Source organism: Pan troglodytes, chromosome 12 (genome assembly GCF_028858775.2).
Source record: "Pan troglodytes isolate AG18354 chromosome 12, NHGRI_mPanTro3-v2.0_pri, whole genome shotgun sequence".
NCBI lineage: Eukaryota > Metazoa > Chordata > Mammalia > Primates > Hominidae > Pan > Pan troglodytes.
In genome coordinates this window covers 80,307,670-80,330,404 of record NC_072410.2, presented here as the reverse complement: position 1 = coordinate 80,330,404, position 22,735 = coordinate 80,307,670, and the positions used below count along the sequence as shown (strand labels likewise).

Sequence of the window (22,735 nt, the reverse complement as noted above, 5' to 3'; positions counted from 1 at the left end):
GTTCCATAGTCAAAGAGAGCAGTAGCAATCCTCATGCCAATACAAACTCTTCCCAGTTCTTCCACTCAGTCACCTTAAATTTTACTTAACTCCTAGAACACTAAGAAATCTAGCAAAGAGTGCCGATGTCTGCAACAGTTCTTATTCGCTAATGCAAAAACAGCAAAATCCCTAAGAGGATTTAAAGATGTTTATCCAAGCTCATACTTGTCAATGCAGAACAAATTCATAAATAGATAAGTCTGAAGCTGGATTTCAACATTGACAGATTCTAGCTTTTGCAGCAAAGCCATTGTCACAAGCACCACCTTCTTTCTGGGGCCCAGCATCCAGGCTTCACCTTGCCACCAGGTGGATGCACAGGAATAAATCAAGGCTGGCTGCTGGAGCCTCTATTATAGCCTGCACACCCTCTGGGGTACTGGAAAACACATGGCCCAGAAATAGCTCATGGTTGGCAAGGAAGTAGGAGAATGTAACACCTTTCTATTTCCAATATGAAATTTATACCTGGAGTGGGACTCTGGAGGATTGAGACTGCTCTCCAAATCTTACTCACAAGATTAACCAGGACTGATGCAAAAGAAAGAACTAGACAGGCAGTAACTGGTAGCAGAGTCGGGCACTGTTCTTGGAGCCAAGAAGCCCAGTTCCTGGACCTGGGTCCACTGCCACTAGCCATGTGACATTGGGCAAGCCACCTAACCTCCCTAAGCCTTGCTCGTGCCTGCCTTGCTTACTGCTTGTGGCAGTCAACTAAGTTAACATATACAGATGTGTGTTTTAAACTCTAAATCACTGTGCAAGCTCAGCTAGAAATTATTGGCAATGCCAGGGATGTGGGGGTCCATGCCCCCTCCCTGAGCACCTGGCATAAGGAGCCTGACAGCAGGTGGACACCGCGAGGAAATGATCTTTGGGTGATCTCACCGTTCCCACTCAATACTATTCCCGAAAGAGACCCAGAGAGCTGTGTTCCTTTCTGTCGATAATGAAGTGAGCCCTAAGAATAAATGTTTCACATTTATTGTTCTTTAAATAATAAAGCAATTGATATTCACTACAGAAAATAACAGAGAGCAACAACAAGAAAATGTACATACTCACTGTCTTAGCTTGGGCTGCCATAAAATACCACAGACTGGTGGCTTAAACAACAGGAATGTATGTTCTCACAGTTGAGTTCTGGGGTGCAGGGCTCTCTTCCTGGCTTGTGGGCTCGGCTGCCTTTTCGCTGTGTGCTCACATGGCTTTTCCTCGGTGTGTGTGCACAGAGACAGCTTTCTTCTTGTCTCTTCTTGTAAGGCCACCAGTCCTATTAGAGTAGAACCCTATGATTGCATTTAACCTTAATTACTTCCTAAGAGCCCTATCCTCAAATACAGTCACACCAGGAGTTAGGGGTTCAACATATGAATTTGGAGGTAGGGGGCACAATTCAGTCTATGGCACCTAATAGTCTCACCCGCCTAGAGAAAACCACTATTTATACCTTGGTATATCTTGTCTCCTTCTTCTAAGCACATAATTTTTTTTTTGAATGAGATCATACTATGTAGATTACTTTGTTTTGGTTTTTGTTTGTATTTTATTTGAGAGGGAGTCTCGCCCTGTCACCCAGGCTGGAATGCAGTGGCAGGATCTCGGCTTACTGTAACCCCTATCTCCCAGGTTCACACGATTCTCCTGTCTCAGCCTCCCGAGTAGCTGGGATTACAGGCACCTGCCACCACACCCAGCTAATTTTTGTATTTTTAGTAGAGACAGGGTTTCACCATGTTGGCCAGGCTGGTCTCAAACCCCTGACCTCAAGTGATCCTCCCCCTTCAGCCTCCCAAAGTGCTAGGATTATAGTCATGAGCCACCTTGCCGGCCCCATGTAGATTACTTTGTAACCTGCTTTTATCACTTAACAGTGTATGATCATAGTCTTTCCACATCATCAAACATTTCCCCAACATCGCTGTTAGTAACTTTGTAAATTCTTTGGCATGGCTATACTATTGTTCCTATGGTCTCTAAATTTGGACTTCTGGTTTCTTACCAACTTTACTCAGCGTGCTGAAAGAAAGGCCCTTGACTATTTCCTGGGAATGAAATGATGGGTCAGTGGGCACATACATTTCTAAAGATTTTAATGAGCAGTGTCAGAACATTTGTACCCATTTATGCTCCCAGTAGTAACAAATAAAAATGTGACTTCACTTTTTCAAGAATAAACTTTTTATTTTGGAATATATTTGTATCTACAGAAAAGTTGTAATTATAGCATGAGGAGTTTCTGAAAACACCTCACCCAGTTTATCCTAATGTTGATATATTACCTGACCATTGTGCATTTGTCAAAACTAAGAAATTTAAATTGGTATGTCATAATTAACTAAACTGCAGACTTTACTCACATTTCACCAGTTTTTTCCACTAAGGTTCTTTTACTGTTCCAGTATCCAGTCCAGGACACCACACCATATTTTGTGTGGCATCACTTTTTAAATCTTATTTGTTATCAACTGCAAGAAAGTCCCTGGTGCTTTGGGGGCTTGCTGTCTGTGATGCTAACTAGTGGTTATTCATTGCTTTGGGGTATGTCTTGTTTCTGCCTATATTTGTTTCATCAGCAAAGTTTACTGTTGTATAGGGCAGTGCCAGAGATTTAGACAAATTGACCATGGTGGCTTACTGCCCCCACCCTAACTTTGTAAAGAGCCAAGGGGAAGGCTCTCTATGTGGGAAAGGACATATGTGTGTTCCTACTGCATCTCCCATGTGAATGTCATGCAGGAAACATTTATAAACAACAGCACCAAAATTGGATTTTGCTCTATATTTGGAAAATTTGGCCCTTCATTACAAAGCAAGCTGATGCTATCTTATTTAGTTCATTCTTTTGCTCATCTCCTGTAATCATTAAATTACAGAGACATATTTCCAAAGCTCTAAGAAAAAAAATGGATTAGGAATAAAATCTTTTAAGCTCCTTTAGAAAAGCTCTGGATTCATTTATGAATGGTGGATGCAGAGCCCAGGGAATGATCTATTCTGAGCCATCCTGGGTGAAAGATTGGCTTCATTTTCCGTAGCTCTACAATGTTCACTCTCTAATGCAGAACAAGGATGGTGCCTTTAATATTTTGTTCCTGGATGTATTCCTGATTGCTGCATGACCCAATCCCCAGGGGCAAAAGTGAACGAAGGAATGAGAAATGATATACGTGAATGATCAGGAGGAAGACAAAAATTTTAAAACCCAGGGAAACAAGGCTGCCGTGTTGTTTATCAGACTCCTCTGAATAAGGCCATTTTGATCATGTGGACTTATTCCTCACCTTTCTCAGAACCGTCAAACTGAAAAAGTCTTTGTTCTTTCCTTAGAGAGGCCTGTTTCTCTTAGATGACTCGAAAACTTAACAAATAATCAGTGAGCTATTAGAACAGCTCTCCCACCAGCATTCACAGGCTGTTATCTTCCTAGCTCCAAATCTGTCTGAAACCATGATTGATTCACTTATATTTTCATTTCCCCTCATTTTCTCTGAGAGTCCAATTTGGACTCTTTTCAGCAAGGTTCACTGGGGACACCTATTTGTTTCTCTGGGCAGTCCAGTTTTGCCTTAGGATTTCCCCCAGAGTCACCAACTCTCATTCCGGAGGAAAGTGCTGTAGGCTGAGCTCCCAGGTTCAGCTGGGGAATCTTCAGGAAGGACTCTTCTGGAGAGCGCTGCTGTGACTATTTTCCTCCCAGACAGCTCTGCCAGGATGTGGCTCTGCAGGCCAGATTTGCATTCCAAATACAGGGCCCATTTGCCTCATTATGTCTTGTGTCTTTATTAAGAATGAGGGGAAATTAGAGCAGAAGAACATTTCTAACATGGTGCTATTGAAATCCCCCAGCAAGCCATCTCCTCCTCATGGAGCGCTCCACATTGTCCTCACTTCTATGACCAGAAGACAAGCCCCTAATGGTTGCCTAAAGACCCAGGGCAAAGTGACCTACCTGGTTCAACACCCATAACTCACAGCTTACTAGCATGAGCTCAAACTCTGCTTCCAGCACCTTATAGCTTGCAACAGCATCCTTAAGATTGGCTTATTTACAGCCAGTTTGGGGACCAAGGATTGAAACAAAGTGGCAACAGAAACAGACCAAATTTCTCTCTACAGCTTCCTGAGAAAGCTGTCCTTCCCAGCCTTCTCATTAATCAAGAGTAGATGTCTAGCATACACTTGTCTCTCTTTTAAACATTTTATATCTCTTGTCTTTGATGAATTCCATCAATAAAGATGTTTTTACGGTGCCAGGCACTCATATCAGTATCTTAAAATTTGGCCCCCTATTTTTCCTACCAAAGATACAGCAAAATCTTAGGGATCTCTTTATTCATAACAATTAGAGCATCTGAAATTCGCTAAATAATTATTTCATCAGTTCAATTCAAATAAAGTCAAGATGTACCAAAGCCTATGCCTAAGAAAATGATGCTAAATGTCAGAAATGCCTTATAGGCATGAACTCAAGAGGCTCTCCCTGCCACCTTCCTCTAATGCATTCAGGGAAAGGGAGTTTGTCTCCCGTCTGCTCTTAGTCCATGCTGCAGCCCACATCTCCCTGCCCTGCCATGTCACCTGGTCCCTTCCTCTAGTCTCTGCTTCTCCTTGGCCCTTTGCTTGTTGCACTACTAGTTACAACCTGAAACTTTGGGATCTCCTTCCTTCACATCCTGGGTGTCAGGGAGTGGGTAATGCCAGGGGAGGGTGGGTAATGCCAGGGGAGGATGGATGTCCCCCACCTGCTGATTCTCTAATACAACACTGTGGTGGTAGCAGATTCAGGGGTGGTAGTGCACAACTGTTACTGAAACACCAGGGTTCAGTCTAGGTCCTACTGCTGCCAGCATAGAAAGCCAATCACTGAGACAACAATTATGGCCAAAGAGAAGGCTTTAGTTGGGTGCTACAGCCAAAGAGATGGGAGCTCGGTCTCAAATCCATCTCCCTGACTGACTAAAATTAGGGCTTTATAAAGCAGGGAAGAAATGTAAATATATATGGGAAAATAGGAACTCAGGAGGGGTAAGGAAGTAATCTCGATGAATGAGGGTCCTGGCATCTCATCGTCTGGACGCAATGATCTAGTAAGCTTCAGTTCTTTGATACTTTTGAGAGGCCTGGGGATCCTTTCCTGAGGAAAGAACTCAGATACAACAATGTGAGTTTCAAGCTTTAAGACCAGAAGCGTCAATTTCTATGTGTATCAAAACAAAACAAAACTGTCTATGGGAGTATTGGGTTGATTTCACAGCCGTATCAGTTAGGATTGGGTTCAGCTATGTTGATGCAGTTTAAGTCAGTCAGTCTAGCACAAAGTTTACAAACACAAATTGTTATTATATTAAGCCCAAATTAATTAACTTTGGGCAAAAATAGCTAATCTCTCTGTGCCTCATTTCTTATCTGTAAAATAGGGATAATAATAGTACCTGCTTCATAGAGTTGGTAGTAAGAGAATTAACTTAGTACATAATCCAAGCATTTAAAACAGTACTTGACATGCAATAAGTGATTATTATGATAAAACAGGAAAACAAAAAAAACAAAGAATTTTATTTATCTCTTACATTAAAAAAAAAAAAAAATGCCCAGGCACGGTGGTTCAGGCCTGTAATCCCAGAACTTTGAGAGGCCAAGGTGGGCAGATCACTTGAGGTCAGGAGTTTGAGACCAGCCTGGCCAACATGGTGAAACCCTGTCTCTACTAAAAATACAAAAATGAGCCGGGCGTGGTGGCGGGCACCTGTAATCCCAGCTATTCTGGAGGCTGAGGCAGGAGAACTGATTAAACCCAGGAGGCAGAGGTTACAGTGAGTTGAGATTGCACCACTGCACTCCAGCCTGAGCAATAGAGTGAGACTCTGTCTCAAAAACAAACAAACTGTCCAAACATAAGAAGTTCAGAGCTGGTACAGCAGCTTCATAGTACTGTTAGACTTAGACTCCTATCTTTCTGTTGCTTCTTCAAGATTACCTCATAACACAAGGTAAGTGCTGGAGCTCCAGTCATTGCATCCAAATTGCAGTCTAGAAGAAGGAGGAAAGGCAGATGGACCAAAAGAGGTTATTTTGACTGAGTAAACTTCCCCCTTTTTTTTTTCTCGAGACAGAGTCTCGGTCTGTCGCCCAGGCTGGAGTGCAATGGTGCAATCTCAGCTCACTGCAACCTCCACCTCCCAGGTTCAAGCAATTCTCCTGCCTCAGCCTCCCAAGTAGCTGAGATTACAGGTGCCCGACACCATGCCCAACTAATTTTTGTACTTTTAGTAGAGATGGGATTTCATCATGTTGGCCAGACTGGTCTTGAACTCCTGACCTCAGGTGATCCACCTGTCTCAGCCTCCCAAAGTGCTGGGATTACAGGTGTGAGCCACTATGCCAGGCCATAAACTCCCTTTAATTAGTCTTCCTGGGATTCTGACATAACACTTCTGCTTACATTTATTGCCCAGAACTTGATCACACTTCTTAAATTTTATTGACCAGAACTGGGTCACATGACCATGACATGCTGCAGGGGAAGCTTGGAAGCTCTTTATTCCAAGTGATAAGGGGCCCAACAAAAACTGCTAAAAAGGCAGGGAAGAGTAGACATAGGGAGACACAGTCTGCCGACACCACAGCACAGCAAACAGCCTAAGGGTGGATATCAGGCTTCTCTTTTCCAAAGCTCCTCAGCCATTCCCTCCCACAGGGGAGTTTTCATCAGCTACCATTCTCTCCTTCTGTTCTAACTTACCTGTATTACTTAGCTCAGGTCTTCTCTAGACCCTTGTTACACCTAAACCCTTCTCACATCTTCCTCTTTTTTTCTGTGAAAGGAAAATAAATCTTGGGGTCCCCAAATCACTAAGCTAAAGGGAAAAGTCAAGCTGGGAACTGCTCCCATTCTATTCAAAGTCAGCCCACTGCTCACTGAGATAAATGCATATGTGACTGCCTCCTTTGGAGAGGCTAACCCTTATCTACCTATGACCTGGAAGCCCCTCCCTGATTTGAGTTGTCCCGCCTTTCCAAACTGAACCAACATTCATCTTACATATGATGATTGAATGTATAAAACCAAGCTGTACTCTGACCACCTTTGGCACATGTTGTCACGACCTCCTGTCACCGGCACACGTCCTCAACCTTGGCAAGATAAACTTTCTAAATTAATTGAGACCTGTCTCAGATATCTGGGGTTCACACTTTCTAGTCTCAGACCACTCCAGAAACTCCAAATTCTCCTTGGTGTAGTACTGAGCAATTCAGCTTCCTCTTGACACTGCCCTCACCTGTATCTGAATGCCAAGGGGCCCTGCGATGGGTGGGACAAATCTTTCTCAACCAAAATGCTCATCAGAGCAACCAAAGCATTTTTCTAAATCAAAGAATAACTGAAGCTGGTGGACTGAATACAGGTATTTACTCCTGCCCCCTCTCCAACTCCTCTAATTCATCGGTTATAGATTTATAAAGAATACAAGCCCATGGGGACAAACAATGAACTGGAGAGGAGACAACAGCAATGTTCTGGAAACTGGAAAGCACATGGAGAAGTGGTCCATGATTTAGGCAGTTCCAAGAAAGTTGAGTGATAACCCAGCAGGTGGAAAAAAAACACACAGCACTCCCTTTTACAGCACACTCACAAAGGCCAGGATTGGGTAGTAGCAGTGAGTGGGGAGCCAGAAACAGGAAGACTGGTGGAAAGGCTGTTTAAGAAGGAGTTGGGGCCAGGCGCGGTGGCTCACACCTGTAATCCCAGCACTTTGGGACTACAGGTGCGCAGGAGGAGCTGGAACTACAGGTGTGCAGTTTTACTGTATTGTTTACTTTGGTAGATGTAATAATGATGTCTGTGTTGGACAATGTCCTTATTTATTGGATTGTATGCATAAGCACTGGTGCTCCTTGACTTAAAACAGGATTACGTTTCAGTAAACCCATCATAAATTGAAAATGTTGTAAATTGAAAATACATTTAAGCCAGCCATGTTGGCTCACGCCTGTAACCCCAATACTTGGGAGACTGAGGTTGGAGGATTCTTTGAGGCCAGGAGTTCAAGACCAGCCTGAGCAACACAGCAAGGCCCCATCTTTATAAAAAATTTTAAAATTAGCCAGGTGTGGTGGCACACACCTGTAGTCCCAGCTACTTGGGAAGCTGAGGTGGGACACTTGAGCCCAGGAGGTTGAGGCTGAAGTGAACTGTGATCAAGCCACTGCACTCCAGCCTGGGCAACATGTTGAGCAAAACCTTGTTTCAAAAAAAAAAAAAAAAAAAAAAAAAATGCACTTAATACCCCTGACTCACAGAACGTCACAGCTTAGCTTAGCCTACTTTAAACATGCTCAGAACACTTGCATTAGCCAACAGTTGGGCAAAACCATCTTATACAAAGCCTATTTTATAATAAAGTATTGAATGTCTCATGTAATTTATCAAATACCATACTGAAAGTAAAAATGGAATAGTGATATGGGTACTCCAAGTATAGTTTCTACTGCATGTATATCAGTTTTGCATCATTGCAAATTCAAAAAAATCATTAAGTTGAACCATATAAGCCAGGGACCATCTGTATTTATACGTGAAGCATCTAATGTCCATAAATTTCTTTAAAATTTTGTCCATTTTTCTAAAAATCTCAGGAAAAATAGATGCATCAGATATGCCAAAATGTTAAGAATTTTTAAATCTAGGTGTGGGGAAGTATTGGGATTTCATTGTCCTATTTCTTCTGTTTTTTCTTTTCTAGTTTTTCCTTTTCATAATAAAAAGTCCAACCAACCAAAAACAGTCAGGGAATGACAAAATAAACTATGACGGAACTTCTCCAAATTCCACCAGAAGAAAAGTAGGCAAGAAGAGGGCAGTTTGGTGGCTCCTGCAGTCATTTCTACCTGAGTCCACAAGGGCCAGTGAGAGCTGGGGAGAACCAGTTCAAGACCCCTGGGAAAGTCAAGATTCTAATCCTGGAAAGTTCACGCCCAAACTTCAAGTTCAGGGCAGGACAGATTGAAGTTGGGGGTCACAGAGCATGGTTCAGAGCTTGGCAGTGAGAATTCAAAGCCAAGAATTCAAAGGATGGAGTTTCAGGAAATTGCTTTGAAAACTGATGGATGGGTAGGCGAGGTCAGGCACATGCTGTAACCACTAAAAATTATGTTTACACAAGTCACTCATTGGGGCATGATTTGTTATAGTAAAAAAAATTAAAAGAATGTTAGTTGTTTAGGGAACTAGTTGAATAAACTAAAATAAAGCCACACAATGGAGTAATGGGTGGCCATAAAAAGCAATGAGAGGCTGGGCACGGTGGCTCACACCTGTAATCCCAGCACTTTGGGAGGCCAAAGTGGGTCAGCATTTTGAGACCAGCTTGGCCAACATGGCGAAACCCTGTCTCTACTAAAAATACAAAACTTAGCCAGGCGTGGTGGCAGACACCTGTAATTCCAGCTACTCAGGAGGCTGAGGCAGGAAAATCGCTTAAACCAGGAGGTGGAGGCTGCAGCGAGCCAAGATCGCACCATTGCACTCTAGCCTGGGCAACAGGAGCAAAACTCCATCTTAAAAAAAAAGAGAAAAAAAAAGCAATGAGAAAAAACTCTAATCACGGAAATGGGATGGTTTCTAGGATATACTGGCAGAAAAAAGCAAGGTATAGTATAGTATATGTTACTTTTCATGTGGGAAGGAAGGGGAAACATATGTAAGTACCTGAAAGACACACCACAGACAAATAAGCACGATTACTTACAGGAGGAGAAAGAGACTGACAGAGGAAAGAGATTGAAGCTTACCTATACATATGCCTATTATATATTATAGTTTCAACTTTGGAATTATGGTTTACATATTCAAAAATTAAATGAAAAGAAAAAACAGGCTTATAAGGACTGAAATAGTGTAAGAAAGTATTGTGATATTAGGTATAAAGGTGACACACATCTTATGTTCAAGCCTTTGCATGGGATACTGACTGGGAGGAGGTACATTACAACGCTCTGTGGTTGCTTTGAAGAATGGGACTGGGTGTTTTCCTCTTCTTTCTACTTGCTTATATTTTCAAAATTATCTTTCATGAGTCTGAGTTCACTTAATAATGGTGAAAAATAAGAATGTGTTTTTAAGAAGACATGTGTGTGTTATGCATGAGAAAATCTGGCATTTGTATGGCCCTTTTAGAGTCTGTTCACTCTCATATGTAGCTAGCCACTTAATTCTCACAACTCTAACAGGCAGACATTGTCTTTAAAATCAAGAAGACGGGCTGGGCACGGTGGCTCACGCCTGTAATCCCAGCATTTTGGGAGGCCGAGGCGGGCAGAGCACGAGGTCAGGAGATCGAGACCATCCTGGCTAACACAGTGAAACCCTGTCTCTACTAGAAATACAAAAAATCAGCCGGGCATGGTGGCAGGCGCCTGTATTTCCAGCTACTCGGAAGGCTGAGGCGGAAGAATGGCGTGATCCCAGGAGGCGGAGCTTGCAGTGAGCCGAGATCGCGCCACTGCACTCCAGCTTGGGTGACAGAGCGAGACTCTGTCTCAAAAATAAATAAATAAATAAATAAATAAATAAATAAATAAATAAATAAATAAAATAAAATCAAGAAGAAAGAATAATACTTGAGAATTGGACCCTGAGATCAGTGCTTTTTGCCATGGTTGCTTCCATCATTTTGGTGGCCCTTGTTTTGCTCATCTCCTGAGCATCCAGTCTCTTCCTCTGGCCAGAGGTAAGATGACAGTGTCCCAGGAAGAGCCCTGGGAATCCCATGAAAAATCTAAGCAGGTGAGTTTTGAGACACACGCATTATGGAAGACTCAGAATGGCTTTGATAAGCATTGTAACCTTCCAGAGTAAATAAACCGTCTTCCAACAGAAACCAATCTTTTGTTATTAATTCTGAAACGGCCCAGGAGCAAATACAACTTGCAACAGTAGAAGGTTCATTCCTTTTACTCTGCAAGTGATGGGATTCACAAGATGTCAACAAGCTGTGAACATGCACACAAAGATGTGAGAGGCAAGGGGAAATGTTCTCACGTATCCAAGGGACAGGAGCCGGGCTCATTTTGGGAACTCAGGGATAAGAGGACAGACCTTCACAAATCTTGCTTACAGTAGGGTCCCAGAACTCCAGGGAGAAATGGAAAAGGAATTTTTGACATGTCAGCACTGTGAACATTACTGACTCGAAGAGAGAGACCAAGGGTGCCTCAACCACTGGGAGCTCTGCCTGGGCAGGAATCGCCTCACCCTCAGCATCTTTTCAATGTTCATTGCCTTGTAAGGCTCATCTTTTGTGAATTGCCTGTTCACATCCCTGGCCTGTTTTTTAATATTGGGTTGTTCTTTTTATTCTTTTCTTTTTTTTTTTTTTTTTGAGACAGGGTCTCACTCTGTCACCCAGGCTGGAGTGCAGTGACTGCATCACAGCTCACTGCAGCCTTGACCTCCTGGGCTCAAGTGATCCTCCCACTTCAGGTTTCCGAGTAGCTGGGACCATAGGCATATGTCACCACACCTGGCTAATTTTTGTGCCTTTTATAGGGACAGGATCTTGCCCCGTTGGCCCAGGCTGGTCTTGAACTCCTGGACTCAAGTGATCTGCCCTGCCTCAGCCTCTCGAAGTGCTGGGATTACAGGCGTGAGCCACCGCGCCCGGCCTGTCCTTTTCTTTTTTATTTGTGGAAGTTCTCTATTGTAGATACTATTCCTCTGAGTAACGTGATGTTAAAATAGGGCTCTTTCAGCTTCAATTCTAATCTTCGGTCAGAGCTACTGACATGTTATATAGCAAATACCAAAGTGAGAGTGAGGCTGGCTCTCCCATGCAGCATTTATTTATTTATTTATTTATTTAGCCTTTTGACCAGGAAACACATGCAGAATTTACAAAGAAAATTTCAGAAACAAACTAGTTCAATAATTCTTAGACTCCTCAGTCAGATCAAGAATAATTAAAGGGTAAGAGTGTGGAGACAGAAATTTCTGAAGAGATTTTGATGGAGAGAAACTTGTTGCTGCACTGTGAGCAGTTCCCATCCCCTCTCAGCTTAGGTGCACAGGGTTGCTTTCTCCTTTGCCGGAATCCTAGGGAGAATGGGCTTCTATGACACTACTCAGGAAGCTTGATACGTCTCTCCCTACAGTTGGGGGTCACCATGGACCAGGGTCTGACTCCTGCCTTAGAAACTCAAGTACCAGCAACCTTCCACTATTTGAATTCTTCAGGACAAAGGATGCATCAGTGTTTCTATGGACAACATGTGAGCAGGCTGGGTACAGTGTCTGTGGTCCCAGCTATTCAGGAGGCTGAGAAGAGAGGATCGCTTGAGCCTGGAAGGTCGCGGCTGCAGTGAGCCATGATCACACCACTGCACTCAAGTGTGGGCAACAGAACGGGACCCTGTCTCAAAAAATAAAAATATGGGCAGTGTGGGAGAGGGCTGGCATGGGTGGTCTCAGTCCTGTCCAATAGGTCCACTTGAAGGAGCAAAGGGAACCCAGTAGAAAGAAGCTAGAGATGAAGCCCAATTGGAAGGAAACACAAGCAACCACTCACAATAAAACCCATCTGTCAAGGTCAAGGGACCTGCAGGATGGAGGTCCCTAGGAAGAGAATTTCCTAAGAGACCATGACAGTGCCCATGAGACAACAAAACATGCTTTAAACCCTACCAAGCTCAGAATTCAAAGCCAGGTTATGAGAGGACTTTTCTATCCCATTTGCCATCCCTCTGTTCCTACATCTGGACCTTGGAAAGATAAAAACTGGGCAGCAGGCTTAAAGTTGGAGGAGTTGAGAGAACCCACAAGAATGAACTAAAGAAAAACACCAAACACCCCCTCCTTGTCACCCACCTGAAGCAGACCTAAGTTGGAGGAGGAAAGAAATTTAGACAGTAAATTAAGTTCATGGTTTTTATTAAGATCTTGGATGGATAATTCAATATATAAATTGAGACTAGGCTTATGTCTTGTGACTAAGTGACTCTAAGATTTATTATCTAAGAATGAACAGAAAAGTCTTGGACCTGCCAGAGTTTTTATCCAGGAGCAAAAAAAGATTATCCCACTGGAAAAAATGGGGGTTTTTTTTTTCCCTATGGTATTTTTGTTACAGCAACCAACCCACTGAAATTTTTAAAGGAAGTTGGAAACAAAAAAAGAAGTTGTTTTTGGTTATTCACCAGTGATGCTTGTCCAATATACTAAAATTCATCTATTATAAATATTTCATCTCTCTTCTCTCAGTCTGTCGTCTTTTAATTTATGAATGGTGACTTTTGTCAAAATAAGCTCTATATTTTAATATTAAATGTATTGTTTTCTCATCTTAAAAATATATGTGTGTATATAAATATTCATACATATATTTATATTTAAAATGTATATTTATATATTATACACTTGTCTATTTGTATATATAAATGTATGCATATATATTATATATACATATTTTTTTCCTCTGGTGTATACATGTTTATATGTATACACACACAGAAAAATATATGTATATATAATATATACACATATGAAAATACAGGTATGTATATATGTATAATATGTGTATACATCCACACACATTTTAAAAAGAAGAAAACAATACATTTAATATCAAAATATAAAGCTTGTTCTAACAAAAGCCACTGTCCATAAATTAAAAGACAATAGACTAAGAGAAAGGAGCTGAAATATTTATAATAGATGAATTATATAGAGAAAAATATATTTATATAAATATATATACATATATGTATTTTTGGAGACAGGTTCTTGCTCTGTCTCCCAGGCTGGAGTGCAGCGGTGCAATCACAGCTCACTGCAGCCTCAACCTCCTGGGCCCAAGCGATACTCCTACCTCAGCCTTCTCAGTAGCTGGGGCCACAAGTGCACACAACTGCGCCTAACTAATATTTTTAAATTTTTTGTAGTGACAGGGTCTCACTATGTTGCCCAGGCTAGTCTTGAACTCCTGGGCTCAAACAATCCTCCTGCCTCCCAAAGTGCTGGGATTACGGACGTGAGCCACTATGCCCAGCCTCCTTTTAAAAATATTTTAAAAGAAATACTGTGACACCTGGGAGGCTAAGGCAGGACGACTGCTTGAACCCAGAAGGTGGAGGTTTCAGTGAGCCAAGCTTGCGCCACTGTACTCCAGCCTGGGTGACACAGCGAGAATCCGTCTCAAAAAACAAAAACAAAAAACAAACAAACAAAAAACCAGAGAAATACTGTGATGGTTAATTTTCTGTGTCAACATGGCTGGGCTAAGGGATACCCAGATAGCTGGTAAAACATTATTTTTGAGGGTGTTTATGGAGGTATTCGTATCTGAATCAGCAGACTGAGTAAAGATCATCCTCATTCATGTGGATGGGCATCATCTAATCTGCTGAGAAACTGAATAGAACACAAAAGCAGAGGAAGGGTAAATTTGCTGTCTCTCTGTGAGCTGGGACATCTACCTGCCCTTGGACAGCAGAACCCCTGCTTCTCAGACCTTCGGTCCAGACTGAATTACACCACTGGGTTTCTAGGTTCTCCAGTTTGCAGACAGCATATCGTGGGGCCTTTTGGACTCCAATATCATATGAGCCAGTTCCCTAAATAAGTAAATCAATCCTATTGGCCTGTTTTTCTGGAGAACTCTGAATAATACAAATACTTTCCTTTTAATGATTTTAGTTTTGGGCCAGGTGTGGTGGCTCATGCCAGTAATCCCAGCACTTTGGGAGGCCAAGGTGGGAGGATTGCTTGAGCCCACTAGTTCAAGACCAGCCTGGGCAACATAGTGAGAACCCATCTCTAAAAATAAAAGTTTTAAAGTTTTGTTTTTTCACGCACAGATGTTTAATTCAGCTGGAATTCGTTTTGTGTATGGTATGGGATAGAGATTTTATCTTTTTATAGAAAATCAATTTTCCTATTACCATTTATTAAACATCCACCCTTTCCCACTGATCTGACAGAGCACATCTATCATGTAACAAGATCTCACAATATTTGGGCTCTGTTTTGGAGCTCTTTGTTCTGTTCCACTGATCTATTTGTTTATTCTGTATCAATATCTACCATTTAAATTACTCTAGACTTACGCTGCCTTGATTTCTGGTACTAATTCTTCCTTTTCAGAATTACGTTTGAATTGTCACAGCTGTTCATCTTCTATATGAATGTAAAAAATGTTTGTCAAAGGGCTACCAAAAAAATTTATTGGGAATTTTTGTTAGGATCACATTGAATTTATAGATCAATTTGGGCAGAATCGCCATTTTGAGATTACTGAATCTTCCCTTTCATAAACATGATTTGGTTCTTCGTATGTGACTTTAAATGTATTTTTATAGGTTTTAAAATGGGAGTTTGCCTTTTATTTCTAAGTATTTTATTTGTCTTGTTAATGTGAATGGTCTCTCTCTTATTGTTTATGTGCCTTTTCCTTTTTGAGACAGGGTCTCACTCTGCCACCTAGGCTGGAGTGCAGTGGCACGATCATGGCTCACTGCAGCCTCAACTGTCCCAGGCTCAGGCGATCCTCCCACCCCAGCCTTCCGAGTAGCTGGGACTACAGGAACACACCACTACACCTGGCTAATTTTTGTATTTTTTTCTGGAGACGAGATTTCGCCATGTTGTCCACGCTGGTCTCGAACTCCTGGACTCAAGGGTTCCTCCCACCTTGGCCTCCCAAAGTTCTAGGATTACAGGCATGAGCCACCATACCTGGCTTATTGTTTCTGTTCTAATTGGCTATTTCTTTTCTGTTTTTTGTTTTTTGGTTTTTTTTTGAGACAGAGTCTCACTCTGTCACCCAGGCTGGAGTGCAGTGGCACAATCTCAGCTCACTGCAACCTCTGCCTCCTGGGTTCAAGTGATTCTCCTGCCTCAGTCTCTCTACGTGACTTTTTTTTCTTTTTTTTTTTTTTTGTATTTTTAGTAGAGACGGGGTTTCACCACGTTGGCCAGGCTGGTTTTGAACTCCTGATCTCAAGTGATCTACCTGCCTCAGCCTCCCAAAGTGCTAAGATTACAGGCGAGAGCCACCGTGCCCGGCCTAATTGTTTAGTTTTTTGTAGAGATGAGGTCTCACTATATTGCCCAGGCTGGTCTTGAACTCCTGACCTCAAGTGATCCCCCCATCTAGGCCTCCCAAAGTGCTGGGATTACGGGCATGAGCTACCCTGGCCCTAGCTGCATTTATGTTCTTAAGATTGTACTTTAACTTTCTTCTGTTTTACTCTCTTTATCCAGTTTTGATATTAAAGTTATACTATCTTCACAAAATAAGCTAAGTAACTGTTTCTATTTTTCTTTTCTCTGGAACAATTTGCATGATATAAAGGTTACCTTTTTTTCTGGGAAAACCGGCCCATAAAACAGTCCAGGCCTAGTAACCTTTGCATGGGCATTTGGGAGGCAGTTTTGAATACCTAGTCAGTTAATTTTATTAGTCTATTCTGGTTTTCAGTGTTAGTTGGGACAATTTTGGTAATTTATATTTTCTAGGAAATTATCCATTCCCCTAAGTTTTCAAATTTCTTGGCACAGAATTGTTGATAGTATTCTTTTCATCAGTTGTGCCTGATACAAGGAACAAGAACCCCTGTTTCAATGAAGGGAACTGGGAGCTTACAAAATTGTTGACAAGGCTAGAGAAGTGAGCTCTAGAAATGACTCCCAGAACAGTCTAGAGCTGTCGAGAAGAGCTGCCAAGTATGGCACCATTAGTAAAGTGGAGCCAGGCGCGATGGCTCACACCTGTAATCCCAGCACTTTGGGAGGCCGAGGCAGGCAGATTGTGTGAGCTCAAGGGTTTGAGACCAGCCTGGGCAACATGGCGAAACCCCATCTCTACTAAAAATACAAAAATTAGCCGGGCGTGGTGGCACACACCTTAGTCCCAGCTACTTAGGAGGCTGAAGTGGGAGGATTGCTTCAGCCCGGGAGGCGGAGGTTTCAGTGAGCTGAGATTGTGCCACTGCACTCCAGTCTGGGCAACAGGGGAAGACCCCATCTCACCAAAAAAACAATGGAAAGTAGGGAACCAGATGCTGCCATTGAGGGAGTATACTCAGTGTATACAACTGAGTTCAAGTATACACGGCAATGATTGCAATCCAAGGTCACAAAGCCATGGTTAAAACCACCACTGACTCTTAAGAGCTGTAACTAGATATGGCACTGCTGATTCCAGCTCCTGTTGCTGCTGCTACAAACAACTCCCCAGACCCCCAAAGCCGGATCCTGGACTCTGAGTTTGGCAGCAAAAAAAGTCAGTCCAAAGTTTTAGAATTATGGCCACTGCTTCCCTTCTTCCAACCAAATCTCACACAACTGCAGCTAACTAGCAAAATCTGATTCTCATCTAGAAACCTAATTGAAATGCAGTTTTCAGCCTTGTAATCTCTGTAGTTAGGCAAATGCCCTCGAAGGAGATGGAAATAACTATCCAGTTCCAATCAACTTTATCTAATACGTCTGGAATCACGTTTTATAGATCTCTACTATACATGCAGTTATGTGCACTCTCTTGACCTAATATTATTTACCTTTTCTTCCTCTCTTTTTCTCACTTTTGGCAGATGAATTGCTTTTGGTTTTGTTGATTTCTCCTTTGTGTTTGTTTTCTGTTTCATCAATTTGTGGTTTTATCTTTATTCTTTCATCCCTTCTGCATTCATTGGGTTCAGCTTTTTGTTCATTCTGTAGCATTTTTTTTATTTTGAGACGGCGTCTCACTCTGTTTCCCAGGCTGGAATGCAGTGGCGTGATCTCAGCTCACTGCAGCCTCTGCCTCCCAGTTTCAATCTATTCTCCTGCCTCAGCCTCCTGAATAGCTAAGATTACAGGCGTCTGCCACCACATGTGGCTAATTTTTTTTTTTTCTCTTTTTGAGACAGAGTCTCGCTCTGTCGCCCAGGCTGGAGTGCAGTGGCGCAATCTCAGCTAACTGCAAGCTCCGCCTCCCGGGTTCACGCCATCCTCCTGCCTCAGCCTCCCAAGTAGCTGGGACTACAGGCGCCCGTCACCAAGCCTGGCTAATTTTTTTATTTTTAGTAGTGACGGCGTTTCACCATGTTAGCCAGGATGGTCTCGATCTCCTGACCTCGTGATCTGCCCGCCTCGGCCTCCCAAAGTGCTGGGATTACAGGTGTGAGCCACCGCACCCGGCCTAATTTTTGTATTTTTTAGTAGAGACAGGGTTTCGTCATGTTGGCCAGGCTGGTCTTGAACTCCTGACCTCAGGTGATCCACCTGCCTCAGCCTCCCAAAGTGCTGGGATTACAGGCGTGAGCCACCATGCCCAGCCCATTCTCTAGACTTAAGTTGAGCACTAAATGACATGTTTTCAATATTGTTGTTTACTAGTAACAACACTGCTTTATCTGCATCCCACAATGTTTGATACTTTGCTAGTGTATTTTACAGGGTTTCATTGTCATTCAGTTCCAGATATTTGGTACCTTTCCCTGTCCTTTTTTAACACATTAATTTTTTTTTTTTTTAAGATGGAGTTTCACTCTTGTTGCCCAGTCTGGAGTGCAATGAAGTCATCTTGGGTCACTGCAACCTCTGCCTCCTGGGTTCAAGCAATTCTCCTGCCTCAGCCTCTGGAGTAGCTAGAATTACAGGCATGTGCCACCACACCTGGCTAATTTCGTATTTTTAGTAGAGATGAGGTTTTTCCATATTGGTCAGGCTGGTCTTGAACTCCTGACCTCAGGTGATCCACCCACCTCGGCCTCCCAAAGTGCTGGGATTACAGGCATAAGCCACCGCACCAGGCCTAATGCATTATTAAGAAGTGAGGCAGGCTGGGCACGGTGGCTCACGCCTGTAATCCCAGCACTTTGGGAGGCTGAGGCGGGTGGATCACAAGGTCAGGAGTTTGAGACCAGCCTGACCAATATGGTGAAACCCCGTCTCTACTAAAAATTAAAAAAAATAAGCCAGGTATGGTGGCACATGCCTGTAATCCCAGATACTTGGGGGGCTGAGGCAGGAGAATTGCTTGAACATATGAGGCAGAGGTGGCAGTGAGCTGAGATCGCACCACTGCACTCCAGCCTGGGCGACAGGGTGAGACTCCTTCTCAAAAAAAAAAAAAAAAAAGAAGGAGGCTTTTGGTTTACAAATATAGTGTGATTTCTGGGCTTTCATTTTATTGTTGGTTCCTAATTTTATGGCATTGTGATAAGAAACATTCTATATGATAAAATTTCTTTAATATTTGTAGCCAACGCTTTTTAAAAAAAAATTATCTAACTTGCATCAGAGAGTGGTCCACTGTTTAAAAAAAAACAACATAAAACACTTCACATCATGCTTGATAAGAATTCATATTCTCTATTTGTTGGGTACATGCTTCTATACAAATCTACCAGAATACATTTGTCAGTTGTCTTTTCAAGTCATTAATATCATTGTTTTTATCTGCTTGATCTTTTTTTTTGAGACGGAGTCTTGCTCCATCGCCCAGACTGGAGTGCAGTGGTGCTCATGGCTCACAGCAGCTTCAACCCCTTGAGCTCAAGCAATCCTCCCACCTCAGCCTCCTGAGCAACTTGAACTACAGGCGTGTGCCACCACACCCAGCTAATATTTTTAGAGGCGGGGGCTTTACCATGTTGCCCAGGCTGGTCTCGAACTCTTGGACTCAAATGTTCCTCCCACCTTGGTGATGGCAACAGCAGCCTGTCTGGAGCAGCTGCTGCCATCACACTGGCTGCAGTAGGGAGGGGCGGCCAGGGCTGCACACCCTGTGGAGCCAACAACAAGTGGGAGCCCCACCTCTTCTGAATTGGTGGGGTGGGAGCTCCCCAGGTGCAGCCACAGCCATCCAAGACATGGCTGTGGACCCAGGCCTCCTGCTCCTCCAGGGAGCCCCACTTGGGGGGCAGCTGCAGCTGCCCAAATCACAGCTGCAGACCCGGGCCTCCCTGTGCTCTTGCAGGTGCCAAGAGCAAGCAGGAGCCCTGCCCTCCCTGGTGCAGCTTCAGACCCGGGCCTCCCTGTGCTCTTGCAGGTGCCAAGAGCAAGCAGGAGCCCTGCCCTCCCTGGTGTAGCTTCAGACCCGGGCCTCCCTGTGCTCTTGCAGGTGCCAAGAGCAAGCAGGAGCCCTGCCCTCCCTGGTGCAGCTTCAGACCCGGGCCTCCATGCAGCAGGCAGGAACCCCATCCCCGCCAACTCTGGGGCAGCTGCAGCCACCCAAACCGTGGCTGTGGACCAAGGCATCCCTACACTCTTGGGGGCCCAGAAAGCCCCACCTGACCTTGCAGGCTCGGAAATGCCTGCTCCCACTGCCTGACTTCTCCCTGCTGTTGGTGCCCACGCCGATCTCAGAACAAAGCTGGGGTGAAGACAGCCAGGTGTGCACACGCTCAGGGCAGTGCTGACATGCTAGCCCCCTGCCACCTTGGCCCCCTCTGGACTTTGGGTGCCTATGAGCATGGGTGGGAAGCCAAGTGGGGGCTGAGGGCAGCTCAGCACTGGCTTGCAGAAGCCTCTTGGCAGGAACAGCCTGGGCGCCATGAACAGCAGCGGGAGGCAAGACAGGCTCCTGGGCGGAAGAGGGCGAGTCCCCGGTGAGGCCCCACCTTCAGGCCACATAAGGCCTGAAGGCTAGGGGCTGGGCTGCCTGTCCCGCAGACCAGAATGGGAACTTGTGGTGCCTTTTCTGGGCCCACTCATGGCCGCTAATGGAGCGATTGGTGTGCACTTCCTCCCCTCAGAGGCCCATAAAAGCCCAGATTCAGCTAGAGCTGGACAGACCTCAGGATGACCAGCTGCAGAGAGGAGCTACCCACTCCAGGGCCTCCTCTCTGCTGAGAGCTGCAGAGATTTTGGGACAACCTACCTGCAAAGAGGAGCTTCCCACCCCAGGGTCTCCTCTTTGCTAGGAGCTGAACACTTGTTGGGACACCCTGGCTGCAGAAAGGAGCTGCCCCCTGTGGTAGACTGAGCTGTTCTAGTGCTCAATAAAGCTCCTCTTCATCTTGCTCACCCTCCTGCTCACCCTCCGCTTGTCTGCATACCTTATTCTTCCTGGTTGCAGCACAAGAACTCGGGACCATGGAATGATGAGGCTAAAAGAGCTGTAACACAAACAGGGCTGAAACATGCCCCTTGCTCACCACGTTGCTGGTGAAGAGAAGTAGAGAAGAGCTGCAGTCCTTTGCGGAGCCCAAAACTGGGAGCTCCCTGAGGCAGGGCTGTGACTCCCTCTTTGGGGCCCTGCTGTTCCTGGTGTCTCCAAGCTTCTGAATGCTTGTTCCCCGATGCAAGCCATGGAAGCTGCTTGTGGTGGTACCTGGTCCCGCCGCAGCCTCACAGAGAGCCAGTTCCTGTGCTGGCACCTGGAGCTGCCCACCCCACTGCAGCAGCCAGCATGTCTGACTGTGTGCAGTGGCCAGACCCCACACTCACACACCCCTTGCCATTCCATGTCTGACTTGCCCTTGGTGGTGTGGGATCCACGCTGGCAGCATGAACCAAATGCAGCCTGCCAGGCCAAGTGAGTGAAATGACTCCAGCGGGCCCGAGCAAAACTTGGGGAAAGGTACCACCGGCCACAGAGGTTTCCTGCCAGAAAAACGACACCCCAAATATCCTATAATTGCTGCCACCAAATCAGCCTCCCTCTGTGCTGGAAATACAGGCATGAGCCACCATGCCTGGTGATCTTTTAATTAAAAATTATTTTTCAAATATTTTTAACAGATAATCCATTCAAAGCATTTTTTTAAGGCTGGGCGAGTTGGCTTACACCTGTATTCCCAGCACTTTGGGAGGCTGAGGCATGAGGATTGCTTGAGCTCAGGAGTTTGAGACCAGCACAGGCAACACGGTGAAACCTGTCTCTACAAAAAGGTACAAAAATTAGCCAGGCATGGTGGTGTGCACCTGTAGTCCCAGCTACTCGGGAGGCTGAGGTAGAAGGATTGTTTGAGTCCAGGAGGCAGAGTTTGCAGTGAGCCATGATTGTGCCACTGCACTTCAGCCTGGGTGACAGAGTGCCTGTCTCAAAAAAAAAAAAAAAAATTTTTTTTTAATTATACGGTGAAAATGCTTGCGCTCCCACCCTGTCTCCTTAAACCCAATGCATCCCACTCCCAGGTAACCTCTATTCTTCCCCAATAATACTTATTTGGCTATAACGTGATTGACAATTGACTTTTGGACCTCCAGGTCTCCTAGCCAGCCAGCTGCCTACTACACTCATTGCAGTCATTTCATGAAGCTTACAGTAATGTGATCACATAATTTACACCACTCAATTTTTGGGCCCCACTTAGAACTTTTGGGTTTCATAATCAAATATGAATCTATATTTACTTTCCCACCCCCTTCCCACACAAAAGGTGGCATACTATATATACTGATGTGTACCTAGCTTTCTCCATTCAATAATAATTCCTGGAGATCTTGCCATAGGTGGATAAGAGCTTCCTACTTCTTTATTGTTGTTACCTAGTATTCCATTGTTGGATGTCTCAGATGTTATTCACTTGGTCATATTTTGGGGGCAATCGGATTATTTACAATCTTTTCTATTATATACAATGCACAATGAATAACCTTATATGTATGTCAGTTCATACATGTGTGGGTATATCTGTGGTATAAATTATCAGAAGTGGTACTGCTTGATCAAGGGATACATGCATTTGCAATTCTGACAAA

At 44.0% G+C, this 22,735-nt stretch overlaps 1 protein-coding gene across 2 annotated transcripts in view; it reads right to left on the bottom strand.

Annotated features, from left to right (window-relative positions):
* Nucleotides 1-1,042: 1,042 nt before the first annotated feature.
* KCNG3 (potassium voltage-gated channel modifier subfamily G member 3) overlaps nucleotides 1,043-22,735 on the bottom strand; it is a 105,807-nt gene continuing 84,114 nt past the window's right edge. For both annotated transcript variants that reach the window (XM_063789938.1, XM_063789939.1), the window contains exon 5: nucleotides 1,043-1,315. In XM_063789938.1, coding sequence (XP_063646008.1) covers nucleotides 1,112-1,315 — 204 coding nt within the window. In that variant the 3' untranslated portion in view covers nucleotides 1,043-1,111. The remainder of the gene's footprint in view (nucleotides 1,316-22,735) is intronic.